Here is a 17,731-nt window from a genome sequence, read left to right as displayed (position 1 = left end):
ACTTTATCCCGTGAGCTATGGGTACCTTCTGCATGCCACTCTGCTGGTGCTTTCAGTATCTAATTGCTTGTTCCCTACAGTTCCTGGGGTACAGGTAGGGATTTGGAGCCACATCTTGAGTTCCGCTGCTTTTTCACACCTTTCATATGCGTGGTGGCCACTATTCACTCAAGGCAGGTCACAGGTATTCTCTTGTTACTACTTTAGCAGAGACCTTGGCTTTGAAGGCATTTTTATGCAGTCTTGTTTCACTTCTACGTCTGAAGGAAGGACTCAGTTAATTCCTCAATGCTTGGTTTTCAACATGCCAAACAAACCAAACCACAGGAGCTTTCTGCAATCAGTGGTTTTTCAATATATTCTACCCAAGTTGACTACCCATATCTATTCCATATCTATTTGTTTCCCCATTATCTATTTATTCTTTAAATAAGCTTTTCTTAATGATAACTAACACTTTATAGTGCTAAGTGTGCCAGATAAGCACTTTACATATATGAACCCATTAACTATGAGGCAGGGATGATTCCTGTTCTCATTTTATAGATGAGCAAACAGGCACAGAGAAGTTTAAGGAATCTGTGCTCAAGGTCACAGACACACTGGTTTTGAAGCCTGCAGGCAGACAGCCATAGCGCCACACTCCATAATGGGTGTCGGCACCCTCACAGGTCATGGTCATGAGCCACATATGGGATGCATAAAATGCTGATGGAAGACAGGGAGTGAGATTTCACTGTATGTGGAGGTGACGGATGTACCCTCATATTTTCCTTTTCAGCATTTGTAGTTTTCCTTTGCTTAATTCAGTGGACAGATATTATCTAGTGTTAAGTTAACCTTCACAGAATTTGAAATATGGCTTAAAAAGATTCTTGCACGAAGGCCACTAATAATACGTATCACACAAGCCCAAGGGAATAATTTTTTTAAAAAATGACAAAGCTTTTTGTCATTTTTTCTCCATCACCAAAGTACAAAACAATGTTACCAGTATGAGGACCTAATAAATTCTTTTTTAAATTTTTCCTTATAAATTTATTTGTTTATTTTTGGCTGCATTGGGTCTTCGCTGCTGTGTGTGGGCTTTCTCTAGTTGCGGCGAGCGGGGGCTACTCTTTGTTGCAGTGTGCAGGCTTCTCATTGCGGTGGCTTCTCTTGTGGCGGAGCATGGGCTCTAGGCACGCAGGCTTCAGTAGTTGTGGCTCGCGGGCTCTAGAGCACAGGCTCAGTAGCTGTGGCTCGCGGGCTCTGGAGCGCAGGCTCAGTAGTTGTGGCGCACGGGCTTAGTTGCTCCGTGGCATGTGGGATCTTCCCAGACCAGGGCTTGAACCCGTGTCGCCTGCACTGGCAGGCGGATTCTTAACCACTGCGCCACCAGGGAAGTCCACAAATTCTTAAGAAAACAAAAACAAAAAACCCACTCCCATTCACATACACACTTCAATCTGTCACTTCAAGGCAAAGGTGACAGTGTAACAATAAGCAAAGAAGAAGCTTTTTCAAAAGAAATTTGGCCTGTCTGACCAATAGAATACTGCAGAAGTGATATGTGATTCCTAAGGCTAGCTAACAAAAGGTACTGCAGCTTCTGTTTTAGTGTCTTGGACTACTGGCTAAAGCCAGTAACCATACGGTGCTCTAGGAAAATCAAGCAGCCATGAGGAGAGGTCCCCAGCAAGCACCAACTTATGAGCACCTGTGAGTGAACCACCGTGGAAGTCCAGTTAAACCTTCAGACGGCTGCAGCCTGCTGTGATATATGACTACAGCTGCATGAGACATCCCCAAACTGAACCCTTCCAAAACTCCTGACCAAAGGAACTGTGAAAAATAATAAGTGATTACTGTTCTTTTAAGTCACCAAATTTTGGAGTCATATGTTAGGCAGTATTACATAACTAATGCAACTATAAACCACAATCATAAATAAATAATACATATTCACCTATTTATATATACAGTGCATGTCTCCATCAAATACAAATAAGAATGTTTTAAAGACAGTTATTTCATTTTCATCTCCATTTTTAAAGCAATTTCTATGTTTGTGTGTATTTCATAATGTACATAAAACATCAGCACAAAAGTTCATGTATCTATATAAACATATGTATAGAGGGCTCTTTTCTTTTAACTGATATGGATAAAGGATGAAAAAATTCTGGAAACCAGTAACTCTGCTCTCAGGTAAATAGAATTTCTTGGATTCCTAAAAATAAAGATCCAGAGGCAGGAGTCTGAATCCTGACTCAACCACTTACTAACTGCGAACTGTAAGGCCATGGGCAAGTTAACTAACTTCCCTAAGCTTCAGTTTACCACATGTGAAGATGAGGATAAAAAATAGCACACGGCTGTTGAGAAGATTAAATGAGACACTGTCACATCCTTAGAATGTAGCACACAGTAAGGATCAATGATGACGCTGAAAATAATAATGGCTTTGGGCATGTGGAGTTCTCTGTGTTTGGGTGTTGGATTTTGAGTAGACCCCGTGGGCACGGAGCAGAGTGGCAGCCACCATGACATCTGGACCTCAGCTTAGGAAGTCAGAGAAAGAAAAGTGGAAGAACAAATGCTCGGAATGCCTTCACACCAAAAGAAGAGTAAAAAGGCTGTCTTCTAGATTAGTTAACCCAGTTTGTCAGCATGAAAAAGACAAGAGGGCCTGGGGACACATGTTCTATTCAGAAATAAACAATGCAACTGCCCAGTGCTTCTCAGGGGCAGTACTACCAGGAAGTTGAGGTATAGGAGGGTGGGACATCCCAATAGTCATTAGACATGTAATCCGTAAAGAGAGGGGCTATTGCTCCAAAGTAAGGATGGGCATAAGAAACTAGGGCAAAGAGTAAAGAGACAATAAATATCCTCTGAGGGCTCGGAGGAATGAGACTAGCATCATGAGAAGTATTCCCAGACATTCTAAATGTAAAATAAGATGTTGACATTGTAGTAACAAGAAGACAGAACAATGGGTATAAACTTCAGACATGGAAATATAGAATGGGGTACACTTCAATAACATAATCAAGAATACGCATGGCAAATCCAGCAAGAACAATATACTTGATTGGGAAAAGCAGCAATGCTCCTTTTAAAATTATGAAGAAAACTGGGTGCCCCTTCTATCATTTTAGTTTATTTTTTACAAAGTTCAGAAAAATCTAATGCAACACATATGAGGAAATAAATTTTGGCACTCAGATGGACAATGTTAAGTAATTCTGTTTATTAGATTACCTTGTTTATGAGAAAGAAATTAATCTTACTGAGTCTGCTATGGGACAGGAAGTAAGCTAGGTACTAGGATCTCTCATCTCATGTAGCCAAAGCTGTAGAAGGTGGCCCTTTAGGACTGGGCTTTTACTCGGCTTGGAGAGTAGCACAGAGTAGCACATAGCTATCACACAGACTCCAAAAAATTATACATTTCTCTTAAAACATTATAGCTTAAATTTCTTTAATCCCTGTTTTAAAAGTAAGAAATAAGATTTAAATAAATACTAGAAACACCTAAGAATAAATAATGGTTGCCAGACTCAAATGTTACAACTTAGATAAAACTGAGCTTTCTTATATTGTATGTGCTTCTTAGGGTTGGACGCAGTTAGCAAGCAGAATAAAAGAACAAACCATGAGGGGCCGGGATCTGGAAAAACCCACAAAGAGGAAGCAGGCATTACACAGAATGGGGTAAATCTATGCAACAACCAAAGGCACTGTCAGTCCACAATGACAGCCCAGAAAGCATGGCTGTCTGAGGCCCAAGGCAGATAGCTATTTACTAAGACTGAGCCCAAAGGCCAGAGATGCAGTCCTCCAAATACATGTCTGCTCAAGGGTCCCAGGGATCCTCAATGGCTAGAATATGTCTTAGGAACTGAGGCAGAGACAAGCTTTCAGAAGGTCCCAGCTCTGGGGAGAGGAGGGATATACAGATGCAGGGGCAACAAGGCCATTATATACCTCAACAGAAAACTGCCATTTTACACATTTGTTCTCTGGTTTCCTTAAAGCAGTCTGGAGATTCTTCACTGACTACCACTAAGCACTGGGAACAGCAAAGTCACAGGGACTAAGGGGGTTAGTGAAAATCATGGGAAGTAAAACATAAGAATCAATGAAGATTGGCCAGGCAAATGGTATAAACCAAAGACTAAGAATTAGTTATTATAGGGACTGGCATATGTAGGTGTCACACAGCCAGACAGAAAGAAACAGGAAGTGCTTTCTAAACAAAGAGGAAATGCTCAGTGTCCAGATAATCTAGCAAACCTAGAGGGAAGAGGATATGAATTTTGAACCAAGGAGTTTGGGATAAGATTCTAAGAACCATTCACATAAAACATGAACTTTGCTGAGACACCACCCTGTGCCAGGGTTCTGGGGGATGCAGAGATGACCCTGTTTCTGCCATAAAGAAGAATACAGTCTCCCTGGAGGGTGAAGGTGCCTAAAGACTCCCAGTTCCTAAGACAGAGGTTAGATTCCCCTCAAAATGCTGGTGGTCTGTATGGCCTCATGGCTGGGCAGGTTACTCCTATTATATACCTTCATGAAAATTCATAGTCTACTACTGAAACAAATCATGAGGAACCAAGCATTAAATGCAAGTATTTTTAAAATGTAATGAACATCACACGCTTTTAAAAACAAGGTGATCTTACTTGGGTGTTTCGGTTCAACAGCAACCCTCACAATAGGGGTGGCTTCAAAGTTGAGTGGTATAAATGGCGGGCAGGATGGCAAGGTACACAGTGTTGCTGATTTCAGCACAAAGTCTTGAAGGCCTCCTATTCCTGCAGGGAGGAAAAGATCCATGGAGTCAATAAAAGATGATAAATTCTGAATTTATGTTAGAAAAATAACAACATCAACCCAGTATATATGTCACAGAGAAAAAACACTAAACAAATTGGGCTAAAACATACCTACTTTGACCACAGAAATGATCATGTCCAGAAACATATGTCTGAAAATACTAATTACTTTTAAAATTGTAACTCTTAGTTTTTAAAATACATTAATTTGGGCTTCCCTGGTGGCGCAGTGTTTGAGAGTCTGCCTGCCGATGCAGGGGACACAGGTTCGTGCCCCGGTCCAGGAGGATCCCACATGCCGCGGAGCGGCTGGGCCCGTGAGCCATGGCCGCTGAGCCTGCGCGTCCGGAGCCTGTGCTCCGCAATGGGAGAGGCCACAGCAGTGAGAGGCCCGCATACCACAAAACAAAAAACAAACAAACAAACAATAAAATAAAATAAAATAAAATAAAATACATTAATTTGATGAAGATGAGTCTCTACTGAAATAATCTCTTTTGCCAGATCTACTTGCTTGTGGGTAAAGGGGATTTAGAGAGGAGAATATCAGTTATTCCCCCACCTCCCTCTCTTGCCCACTCTCCACTTCAGGCTCCTGGCTGATAGTTGCATAAGGCTCTAAAGCATACATATTTGTCTTTGAGCAGATAGGAGCAGAGAGAATGCCCCAAAAAAGTGAGATGAAGGGGTCATATTGAACCTCACATCGAGAGTAAGAGCAGACAACATTTTAGAACAAATTAAGAAACACAAGGGCGATTTTTGTGCTTTGAGGTTAAAGAATTAAGAATTGAAGAGGGCGTGGAAGGGGAGGCTACCTGTTTTAGGGGGAGGTGACATAGGAGAAAGGGGCAGGGATATTTAATCGGCAGTCTGCTTTTGCATCTCGAGCTTAGCAACAACTATGAAAAGGAAACAAAGAAAACAGCTTTGTACCTTCAGCTGACAAACGGATGTATAGGTACAGGGTGCCGGGGTGCCATACAATCGACCATTCAGCCTGGTGGAGGGGAACTGAATCTGACTACACACTGTGAAAAGCCCCCTCCCACCGCCCCTTCTGAATGCCTCCAGAATTCACCATCCCACCACATTAAGGGATCGCTCCAACTGTAAAAACACCTTCCTTACATTAGGCTGAAACGTGTTTCCCTCATCTCTACACATTGTTCTTAGTTCAGTTCTCCAAAGGTCCTCAGAAAACGTGCTTCAACTTTTACCAGCTACCCTTTGGATTTCAAAGGCATCTGTCAGATCCTTTTAATCTTTTCCTGCCTCACACTAAACCTCATTAGCTCCTTTAACTGTTTAGCTCATGACATGATTTCTAGACCTTTCGTGTGCAGGGGATCCTCTTCAGACTAAAGTTTCCAAGGAGCTAAATTCATTCCCAGTGCCTCTGGTTTATTTATTTGGTCAAGGTCTAAACTCATTGCTGTCCTTCTTAGCCCAGCACACAGAAAGACCTATACCTGGCCATAGCTTCTTGATAATGTCCTCCATGTACCATGATGTAACACATCTGGGTCTGCCCAAGTTTCCACCAAGTCTACTAGAAATAACAACATCTCCCATGAGGCTAGGGGTTTAGGAAAACCCCACAGTAAATATTCTCTTTCAAACCTCATCCATCCTGCTTCTGACCTCTGACTAGCATGCATTTCCTTCCTGCACACACAGCACATGGTTTCAATGAAAAGATAAATGCTGGTCTCTTCTCTGTATCACCAGGGATGCAGGCTGCAGAAGGTCAGTATATTTTGAACACTGTCTCTTTAAACTTCTGGTTTACATTTTGCTGTTCAAATCACCAAATCTATTCTTGCTATTTAGATATGCCCAGATTTGTGAACAGATTAAAAAACATGAAAAAACTGAAACAAAAGAAGTCAATACCACAGTATTCCTAGTCAAGATTAAGACTTTATGGAAAAAGTTATGCTCCAAAGATAGTAAAAAAGTCACTATCCATAATATGCCACTATTTTAACAAATTTTTGAATATAATTTAAAAATCTAAGAAAGGAACCATTAGAGTTATTTGGCTGAATCACAATAAAATGATTTAAAAATCACTTTGAGAATTTCTTGATGTACTATCAGATAATTATTAAGTGTACAACTTGATAGTTATACAAAAAACACTTTAAAACAAACTTTCCGTTTTAAAAATAATGCCATCAGGTACAATTTTGAAAAAAAAAATGAAACAAAACAAAACAGATCACCGTAAACCCATAACCACACCATTTGAATACTGTCACTATATTCATTTGATGTATTTCCTTTTTTATTCCCTCCTCTACTGGCACACATAATTTACACTGTTATAATCTCCATATAATTCTGTCATTTTTTTTCTATTTAAATCACATGATTTTCACTTCAGTTGTTTACATCACAATTATATCAATCAAGGAGGTATAATTCCTTCACATAAAGTTCACGTGCTAAAGCATTTTTCAACTGGGATTGGAGCTGCACAATGTGTTCCCTTCAGGGAATCATTTTAGAAGTTTTGGGATGGGAAAAGTGATAGGTCAGAAAAAAAATATGCAAAATTAGCATGGCATGAATTTGTTTCAAGGATTAAAGAGGGTTCAAAGCTTTTTCCATGTATGTTTTTAAAAAAGGCATATGACTTAAATAAAAGATAGAGAAAAAACAGGCTGATGAATATGGAGCAAAAGGAATTTACTAAACACCAAGAATTCTAGCTTGTTTTTATACAAACGCCAGTAACTTTTGTCTGACTGAAGATGAACAATCCAAGTCCTCTCTGGTCCTGATTCTTCTCTATATAGCAAGGAGTATTAGACATTTTGAGTGAGTGAACTCTAGCTTACAGGCTGGGGTGACACCTGAGTAAATACTGAGTTCTTCCACTGGGTACACAGGCCCTCACCAGGATGTGTACCATACCCTTCAAACTTTTCTTAATCAAAAATCAGCATTTTGCAAACACTGCCAGACCAAAATTTTTTCCAGGTTCTCTCTAATGTTTCCTTTTACAAAGTATTCCATTTTTAGTTTTTTTTTGAGAAACTGCCATACTGTTGTCCACAGTAGCTGTACCAATTTACATTCACACCAACAGTGTAGAAGGATTCCCTTTTCTCCACATCTTCACCAACATTTGTTATCTGTGTTCTTTTTGATGACGGCCATTCTGATAGGTGTGAGGTAATATCTCATTGTGGTTTTGATTTGCATTTCCCTAATGATTAGGGATGTTGAGCATCTTTTCATGTGCCTGTTGGCCATTAGCATTTCCCCTTTGGAAAAATATCTATTCAGATATTCTGCCCATTTTTAAATCAGGTTGTTTTGTTTTTTTGATGTTGAGCTGTATTAGCTGTTTATATATGTTGGATATTAACCCCTTATGGTCATATCATTCGCATCATTTGCATATGTGACTGATATGACCCAGCAATTGCACTCTTGGGTATATATACATAAACCCCAATGTTCATAGCAGCATTATTTACAACAGCCAAGATATGGAAGCAACCTAAGTGCCCATCAACAAATGAATGGATAAAGATGTGGTGTGTATATATATATATATATATATATATATATATATATATATATATATGTGTGTGTGTATATATATATATGTATATATATATATATATATATATATATAATAGAATACTACTAAGTCATAAAGAAGAATGAAATTTTGCCATCTGCAGCAACATGGATGGACTTGGAGGGCATCATGCTAACTGAAATAAGTCAGACAGAGAAAGACAAATACTGTATGATATCACTTATTTGTGGGATCTCAAAAATACAACAAACTGGTGAATATAACAAAAAAGAAGCAGACTCCCAGATATGGAGAACAAACTAGTGGTTACCAATGGGGAGGGGGAAGGGCAATACAGACATGGGGGAGTGGAAGGTACAAAACTATTGGGTGTAAGATAGGCTCAAGGATTTATTGTACAACAGGGGGAATATAACCAATATTTTTTAATAACTGTAAATGGAAAGTAACTTTAAAAAATTATATACGAATTAAAAAAAATTTTAAGTATTCCAGAAACAAGCAACGTTAAGGAGCACATCTTTTATGATATGAGACTGAAAATACTGTGTGGGCCCTGAGAGATGGATTGGTCTTCTGTCGACAACTTTTTTTCTTTAACAACCCCCTGCTGCACCAGTTGAATCAATCTAGGATGAGGGCACACTGGCAGCAGTAAGATGGTGAAATCATTACTGAATTCTAACACTGCTTCCTGGGGAGGAGACTGCTAGCTGCCTGGAGAGAGAAGAGCATTACTATCTTCAGGAAAGTTTCAATTCGTAAACTGCTCTTTCATTGCTGGTATAAAAATAATACTGGAATTAAAAAAAACGTTGTGGGAAAACATGTTACTGCTCTAGCTAGAATATGGTCTCCTAATTGCCAAAGTTTTATTTCAAGACAACTTTAACATTACTACACCCAGAACCATCAACCTGTTCCTCTTAAACTGTTTAATAAGACTGAGTTAATGGATTCCTTTAAATCTTCATAGTAAATGCAAGTTATGTATCATGGATGTCTACAGAGCCTCAGGCCTATGAGAGCAATAAACACTACTTTAGAAGAGATATGAGGATTCAGACAACTATGAAAACAAAACAAAACAAAACCTTTTTTTTTTTTTTTAAAGTACAGGTTTCCAGAGTAGTTGGTGAGAACCTAGAAAACCTTTGGTTTCAGAAGACTACCTTTTGCTCTAGGTCCTTCTGTCTTTGAATACCAAAGAAGCCCATATCCTCTGACTCTAATTTTACGTCCTTATTCTGCACCTTTCTGGAAATTCAGATTCTGCTCTCTTTGGGTCAACTACACAGGATATCAGGGGATCCATGCACTTTATAACTCTTGTCATGGAGGGAGCAGGCAGGTAGGTACAATAAATATAAAATGGGCCTTTCCCAAGCCTGCCTGCCGAGCATCTCCAACGCAGACCAGTGTTGCTGAGGTTTTCAGAGGACAGGTCCAGTCTGTCCATGATGCTAAACAAGTTCCTTAAATCCACTGCCCTTTACCTTCTTGGTGTTATAGGAGGCCCCGGGGAAAACTCTTGCAACAATGACATCACCATGTCAGGATTTTTTCCTTCTCGTAGGGACAGATGGAGCTCATAACCAGCTAACAGCTACATCAAGATCTGGGGTCCTTTTCTCAGAAGAGAGACTACAGTAAATGGAAAATGTAACACCTTAAGAATCAAAACCTTTTTTTTAAAGAGCCGTCTAGACTTGCTATCTTCGTCTATATTCCAGAACAGGTGGAAACATGGCCCTCAGGGTCCAGAACCAGGTAAGGGAGCTATAATTAGGTGTCACTGTGGAGTCTCAATTTATGCATCAAGACCACTTCCATTTATGCCAGACCACCATTCCTGCGAAACAGATGACGCAGTAGAGCTGGCTGTCACCAAGAGAATTAACACAGTTGGAAGGGTCTAGGATTAAAATAGTGGAAGAAATTTCACCTTGGACCTAGAGGCAATGCAGAGTTCCTGCATGGTGCCTAATAGTCACTCAGAGTGAATAAAAGGGCAGTTACTTCTGACTGTCTCTTGGTGTGTTATACCATGATAAAGGATCTACTAATGCTAGCCCAGGAGAAAGGATGAAGCACATTAATTAATTAAAATATTTGAAAACAATGTTTTCTATCAGAACAGAAATAGATGTGAAGGACTGTGAGGAAGGGAATACCAGGCCAGGGATACAACATATACAAAGTGCTGGAGTGTTGTGGGAACCCAAAGTAGTTCAGAATACCTTATGCATAGAACACACCAAGGGGCTGGCAAAACAGGAGGGTGAAGGCAAACAGAGAGATTATCAAGGGATGTGGATATCAAGCTAAGCTTAGACTTCACTCTGAAGGGTGTGGATATGGAAACAAGCAGATGAATTAGAGAGAGATGAGGTACGCTATCAGTCTTGGTGGTTACGTAGGAGCTGGAAAGAAGGGACAGGAAGAAACGAGGATGAAATCCAGATTTCTAACTTGGAAAACTAAGCATTTTTCTACCCTTCTTTTAGGTTCATAAGTTTTTCCTATCATTTTTATTAGTTCTCCATGTAATAAACATTTTAACTCTTATTATATTTTTTTTCTCCAGACTATAGTTTCCCTTTTGATTTTGCTTCCATTTTTTCTCTTTAGTACATTTTTGAGCTTTTTCTATTTGGTGTCTAAACTTCAGAGCTTACAAACTTCAGTGCACTCAAAGAACTGATATTTATTCAACTTTTTGTTAGTTTTCTAAGAATTTAGTTTTAAGGGCAGGGGCACAACTAGGCACTTTCATAAAGTTTCTTCAATGAACAAGTGAACCTGAGCACAGTTCCTGTCCTCAGAGCTTAAAATCTGGAGGGGCGGGCTTCCCTGGTGGCACAGTGGTTGAGAGTCCGCCTGCCGATGCAGGGGACACGGGTTCGTGCCCCGGTCCGGGAGGATCCCACATGTCGCGGAGCGGCTGGGCCCGTGAGCCATGGCTGCCGAGCCTGCGCGTCCGGAGCCTGTGTTCCGCAACGGGAGAGGCCACAACAGCGAGAGGCCCGCGTACAGCAAAAAAAAAAAAAAAAAAAAAAAAAAATCTGGAGGGGGACAAAGGCAAATAAACAGGCAATTACAATATAAGGTGATAAATGTCATAATAGGAAAACTACAAGGTTTATGTGGAGAGAGAAATTGAGAGGTTAGACTTCCTAGCAAAGTTAACACGTAGGAGTAGCTGAGATAACGCTGCAGATGCTGTGGGAGAAGAGTGTAGGTGGGGGGGGGGGGAAATGGCACCACTGGAGGTCCAAGTGAGAACCCAAAGTCATTATCTACAGCTGCAGTGTGGAGCAGAAGGCAGGACTGAAAAGGCATTTTCAACCCATTCATTTCCAGTTCTCTGAGGTCTTGCAACTGCCATCAACTTTTTTTCCTTAGTCAACATGCATTCTTGTGATGTCTGATTTGGAATCGGAAGGACTTGAATTTAATTAAAGCTCTAACCTTATGCCAGCTACCTAATCTCTCCCTAATTTTAGTTTCCATATATATAGCATGTGGTACTTTCATAGGGTTACTGTGAGCCTTAAGTAAGATAATCAAATAAAGAGTTACAGTCGCTGGCACAGAGTGAGCACTCAATAAATGGAGTTGGTGGCAGTGGTGGTTATAATTGGTGGTAGTAGTAACAGTAGCTGTCAGTAATAGTTTTGTTCATCAAAAAGGTTTCCTTGTGTATGGTATGAAGTGCATATTTAATTTTTATATGTACGATTCACTAGTTAACTGTAAAGAAGGTTATAATAACTTCTCTATAAGGTACAAATTCATAATCATATCCATTTATAAGCTTTGAATCCTGTCCCACTGACCTAAATTTATATTTTGTATAGTAACACATGGTTTTAAGTGATGCTCCTTCAAAGATGTGATTCCAATTCAAATGATTTCAGTGAAATGGAAGAAGTGTACAATGTTTAGCACATAAGAAGAATAAAATGCCTAGTATAGTTTAAAACAATGCTGGAAATTTGTTTTAAGATTTAAAAAGAAAAAAAAAGAGAGATGGCTTTACATAACCAGGAAATTGTAACCAGATTTCTTCTACCTTTAAACTCGAAATAATTCCAAATAAAAACAGGAAGCAGAGTCACTTCTGGATGAAATGGCAACTTCATCACAAGTACACAGAAGATCCTAGTTGAAATGATCAATGGAAGAAAACGAAGGAAAAACTGAATAAATAGTGAAACTAGAGAGGGCACTTCAAACTTTGAGCTATTTCTGTTAACTGTAGATCAAATTAAAGAAAAACAGCAAGTGTCAGGTCATAACTCCATTCTTAAGAAATTAACACAACTTAAGAAAAATGATTACATACATAGTGTACTAGTGGTGGACTATTTGATAACAGACCAGTGGAAATGAAGAGCCTAGAAACATGTATGTGTGAAGACAGAAAACCTAATGAAGTGGAAAAAATAATACAACTGCATCTCTATCATACACTATCTAGAAAAATAAATTTTACATGGAATTGAAAGCACAAGTCATAAGATGACATCATAAGACTGAAGACTGATAATGTCTTACTATATTATAAAATCTAGAAATCAAAAATGCCATAAACAAAGTAAAAAGTTATAAAATAGATGTTTTCAATGTTTAAACAAGACAAAGGATTAGTAAGCATAATATATAAAGAATTAGTACAAATCAGTAAAAGAGACATGCAACCAACAGGAATATAGGCAAAGAATATAGTTTCAAGAATAGACACTAAAAGAAAAGGAAGCTCTAAACATTCAAAAAACACACAAAAAAAACCCTTAATTGCATTAATAATAAGGTAAATGTAAATCAGAACAATGAGATACTATTTCACACCAATACAACTGGTATAAGTCTGAAAAGAAACCACGGTTGGCCAAGTATGTGCAGAAATCATAGGTCTTATGAACTGGAAATGGGAACAAAAACTGTTACAACTATGCAGGAGAACAATTCTGTGATGTTGAGCCAAATACACACAGACTGTGCAACTCACCAGTTTGATTTCTATTCGTATATCTCAAATCAGTGTGAGTAGCAGGCACAATAGTGTACCAGTAACATACCACAAACAGTGGTACAACTCTAGTGGTACAAATCTAGGTGATCTGGTAATTGCTGGGAACATTTCTGGTTGGGGCCGACTACAGGTATTAGCAGGCAGAACCACGGACCAGTGCCTTGGAATGTGTGCAAATGTCCCACACAAAGAATTTTTCCCAAACCACACAGCTTTTGAGTATTCTGCTGGACAAACCTATTAATAATGATCCGAGTTTAGATTTAACTCCATTTTAAAAGTGAAGTATTTTTTGCACAATTTAACACATGTTGAATTTTCAGGAATTTTGTTCTGAAAATGAGCTATTCACCATTTTCCCAACAGCCACTCATGGCACCCCAGTCATCAGTGCCATACATCTGCATCAAATTGCATCTGTAGCTGTCACATTCATGGTGACTACAAGTATGTATCTAACTTGATTATGCCATCTAGTATAGTCAGATTGGAACATTTAAACACTGCAGGGTACTTCATTTTATTGAAAAAAAATTTTTTTAATCAGAAGGTAAGAAAACAGCCTTTTTGTTACTCCTGCACCTTGAATGCTTGCACTGTTTGAATTATCACACAGCAATAAAACCCTGGCATTATGCTGTAAATGCATTACATTTGAATTAATCAATTTAGGTCCTAAAAACTGAAACTGTGCTCTCACCTCTGGGCTGCTGGACTTGAATTTCCCTGGTGCCTGGTGTCCGCAGAGGGAGTCTTGGATTCCTATCTGATAGGGAGCTGGAATGTTTCTTGAGGTTAATCAAGGTCCTGGGAGTGAGGTGTCTGATAGCCTCAGACTGAAGGCCCTGTTTAATCTTAGTTCCATGGAAAGACCCTAATCTCCGGGTCCACTCACAGGCCACCCTGGCATTAGATGTGAGAATGCAACACCTGATGCCACCCCTGTGTCCTTTACCATTTGTACCGATCACTTTTCCAAAGGTAAATATTTTCGTCAAAGTCAATTTAGGAATTATGGAATTTAGAGGGTCCTATTGAACCTTATATTCTAATATATTGTGATTTCTTTGCAAGTAGGGCTCAAAACAGTGGGTGAAGGAATACTTCACACAATTCCTGTGCTTGTTAGATTTATGTCAATAAATTTCTACTGACACTTATGTTTACAGGCCTGTGCTGAGCACCTTGGAGGAGACAGAGATGAAGAAGACCAAGATCCTACAACTTTCTCTCATTTTAGTATTACAAGTGCTCCTAAACCACTTTTAAAACTCAGTCACAAAGTGAAAGAGCGGCATGGACATATATACACTACCAAACGTAAGGTAGATAGCTAGTGGGAAGCAGCCGCATAGCACAGGGAGATCAGCTCGGTTCTTTCTGACCGCCTGGAGGGGTGGGATAGGGAGGGTGGGAGGGAGACGCAAAAGAGAGGGGATATGGGAACATATGTATATGTATAACTGATTAAATTTGTAAAAAAAAATAAATAAATTAATTAAAAAAAAAAAAAAAAAAAAAAACTCAGTCACATTATTGCTGATAATTTATTCCAATCCCTGAACCTTGGAGCTTGAGATTTTTGTGACCATTGCCATGTGTCCGCATCTTGATGTGGCACAGTTACTATGGCATGGCACAGACACAACTTACTTGTATTAGAACCTACCAAAGAAATGTAATTCCTAAGGGGAAAAAATAACAATGATAGAATGTTAACGAAATTTTAAGCAAATATAGGTTATTTGAATTCAAGCCAATACTTTTTCCAGTGCATGCATTACTTCCCTGTGAGAGGCAGCTTTCAAAGCAGTGCTGTTATTGTGGACCAATCACTTCACAGACCAATGAAGTAAGAATAAGTAATACAGGTTGAATTTTTTAATGTTAATATTACTACTACAAAACTACAGTAATCAAAAGAGTACGGTACTGGCACAAAAAGAGAAATATAGATCGATGGAACAGGATAGAAAGCCCAGAGATAAACCCACACACCTATGGTCACCTAACCTATGACAAAGGAGGCAAGAATATACAATGGAGAAAAGACAGTCTTTTCAATAAGTGGTGCTGGGAGAACTGGACAGCTACATGTAAAAGAATGAAATTAGAACACTCCCTAACACCATACACAAAAATAAACTCAAAACGGATTAAAGATCTGAATATAAGGCCGGACACTATAAAACTCTTAGAAGAAAACATAGGCAGAACACTCTTTGACATAAATCTTTTTTGATCCACCTCCTAGAGTAATGAAAATAAAAACAAAAATAAACAAATGGGATCTAATTAAACATAAAGGCTTTTGCACAGCAAAGGAAACCATAAATAAAACAAAAAGACAACCCCAGAGTGGGAGAAAAGTATTTTCAAATGAAGCAACAAACAAAGACTTAATCTCCAAAATATACAAACAGCTCATGCAGCTCAATATAAAAAAAAACACAAATAACCCAATCCAAAAATGGGCAGAAAATCTAAACAGACATTTCTCCTAAGAAGACATACAGATGGCCAAAAAAGCACATGAAAAGATGCTCAACATCACTAATTATTAGACAAATGCAAATCAAAACTACAATGAGATATCACCTCACACCAGTCACAATGGCCATCATCAAAAAATCTACAAACAATTAATACTGGAGAGGGTTTGGAGAAAAGGGAACCCTCTTGCACTGTTGGTGGGAATGTAAGCTGGTAGAGCCACTATGGAGGTTCCTTAAAAAATTAAAAATAGAGATACACCAGAAATACAGCTACACGTGGAACAACTCCTACAGAACACCTACTGAACGCTGGCAGAAGACCCCAGACCTCCCAAAAGGCAAGAAACTCCCCACATACCTGGGTAGGGCAAAGCAGAGAGATTCCCACAGAGAGGAGCGGTGCCGAGCGGCACTCACCAGCCCGAGAGGCTTGTCTGCTCCCCCGCCGGGGCGGGCGGCGCTGGAGCTGAGGCTCGGGCTTCGGTCAGAGCGCAGGGAGAGGACTGGGGCTGGTGGCGAGAACTCAGCCTGAAGGGGGCTAATGTGCCACAGCTAGCCGGGAGGGAGTCCGGGAAAACTCTGGAGCTGCCGAAGAGGCAGGAGACTTTTTCTTCCCTCTTGGTTTCCTGGTGCGCGAGGAGAGGGGATTAAGAGCGCCTAGTAAAGGAGCTCCAGAGACGGGCGCGAGTCGCGGCTGAAAGCGCGGAGCCCAGAGACGGGCGTGGGACGCTGGGGCTGCTGCTGCCGCCGCCAAGAAGCCTGTGCGCGAGCGCAGGTCACTGTCCACACCGCCCTTCCGGGAGCCTGTGCAGCTTGCCACTGCCGGGGTCCCGGGATCCAGGGGCGGCTTCCCTGGGAGAACGCACGGCGCGCCTCGGGCTGGTGCAACGTCACGCCGACCTCTGCCTCTGCAGGCTCGCCCCGCACTCCGTGCCCCTCCCTCCCGCCCGGCCTGAGTGAGCCAGAGTCCCCGAAGAGGCTGCTCCTTTAACCCTGTCCTGTCTGAGCGAAGAACAGACGCCCTCCAGCGACCTACACGCAGAGGCGGGGCCAAATCCAAAGCTGAGACCCAGGAGCTGTGAGAACAAAGAAGAGAAAGGGAAACCTCTCCCAGCAGCCTCAGAAGCAGCGGATTAAAGCTCCATAATCAACTCCATGTACCCTGCATCTGTGGAATACATGAATAGACAACAAATCATCCCAAATTGAGTAGCCAGGAGTCAGTGCTGTGCCTCTGAGGTGGGAGAGCCAACTTCAGGACACTGGTCCACAAGAGACCTCCCAGCTCCACATAATATCAAACGGCGAAAATCTTCCAGAGATCTCCATCTCAACACCAGCACCCAGCTTCACTCAACGACCAGCAAGCTACAGTGCTGGACACCCTATGCCAAACAACTAGCAAGACAGGAACACAACGCCACCCATTAGCAGAGAGGCTGCCTCAATTCATAAAAAGTCTGCAAACACCCCAAAACACACCACCAGACGTGGACCTGCCCACCAGAAAGACAAGATCCAGCCTCATCCACCAGAACACAGGCAGTAGTCCCCTCCACCAAGAAGCCTACACAACCCACTAAACCAACCTTAGCCACTGGGGACAGACACCAAAAACAACGGGAACTACGAACCTGCAGCCTGCAAAAAGGAGACCCCAAACACAGTAACATAAGCAAAATGAGAAGACAGAAAAACACACAGCAGGAGAAGGAGCAAGATAAAAACCCACCAGACCTAACAAATGAAGAGGTAATAGGCAGTCTATCTGAAAAAGAATTCAGAATAATGATGGTAAAGATGATCCAAAATC

General features: G+C 40.5%; 1 protein-coding gene across 6 annotated transcripts in view; it reads right to left on the bottom strand.

The window, feature by feature from the left end:
- The window catches only part of EFL1 (elongation factor like GTPase 1), a 135,246-nt gene that overhangs the window by 28,970 nt on the left and 88,545 nt on the right, over positions 1–17,731 (bottom strand). For all 6 annotated transcript variants that reach the window (XM_060097486.1, XM_060097484.1, XM_060097483.1 and 3 more), the window contains one exon: positions 4,674–4,805. In XM_060097486.1, the coding sequence (XP_059953469.1) occupies positions 4,674–4,805 (132 nt within the window). The remainder of the gene's footprint in view (positions 1–4,673; positions 4,806–17,731) is intronic.

This window comes from Mesoplodon densirostris, chromosome 4, assembly GCF_025265405.1.
Source record: "Mesoplodon densirostris isolate mMesDen1 chromosome 4, mMesDen1 primary haplotype, whole genome shotgun sequence".
Classification (NCBI taxonomy): Eukaryota; Metazoa; Chordata; class Mammalia; order Artiodactyla; family Ziphiidae; genus Mesoplodon; species Mesoplodon densirostris.
This window is presented reverse-complemented; position numbering and strand designations above follow the sequence as displayed.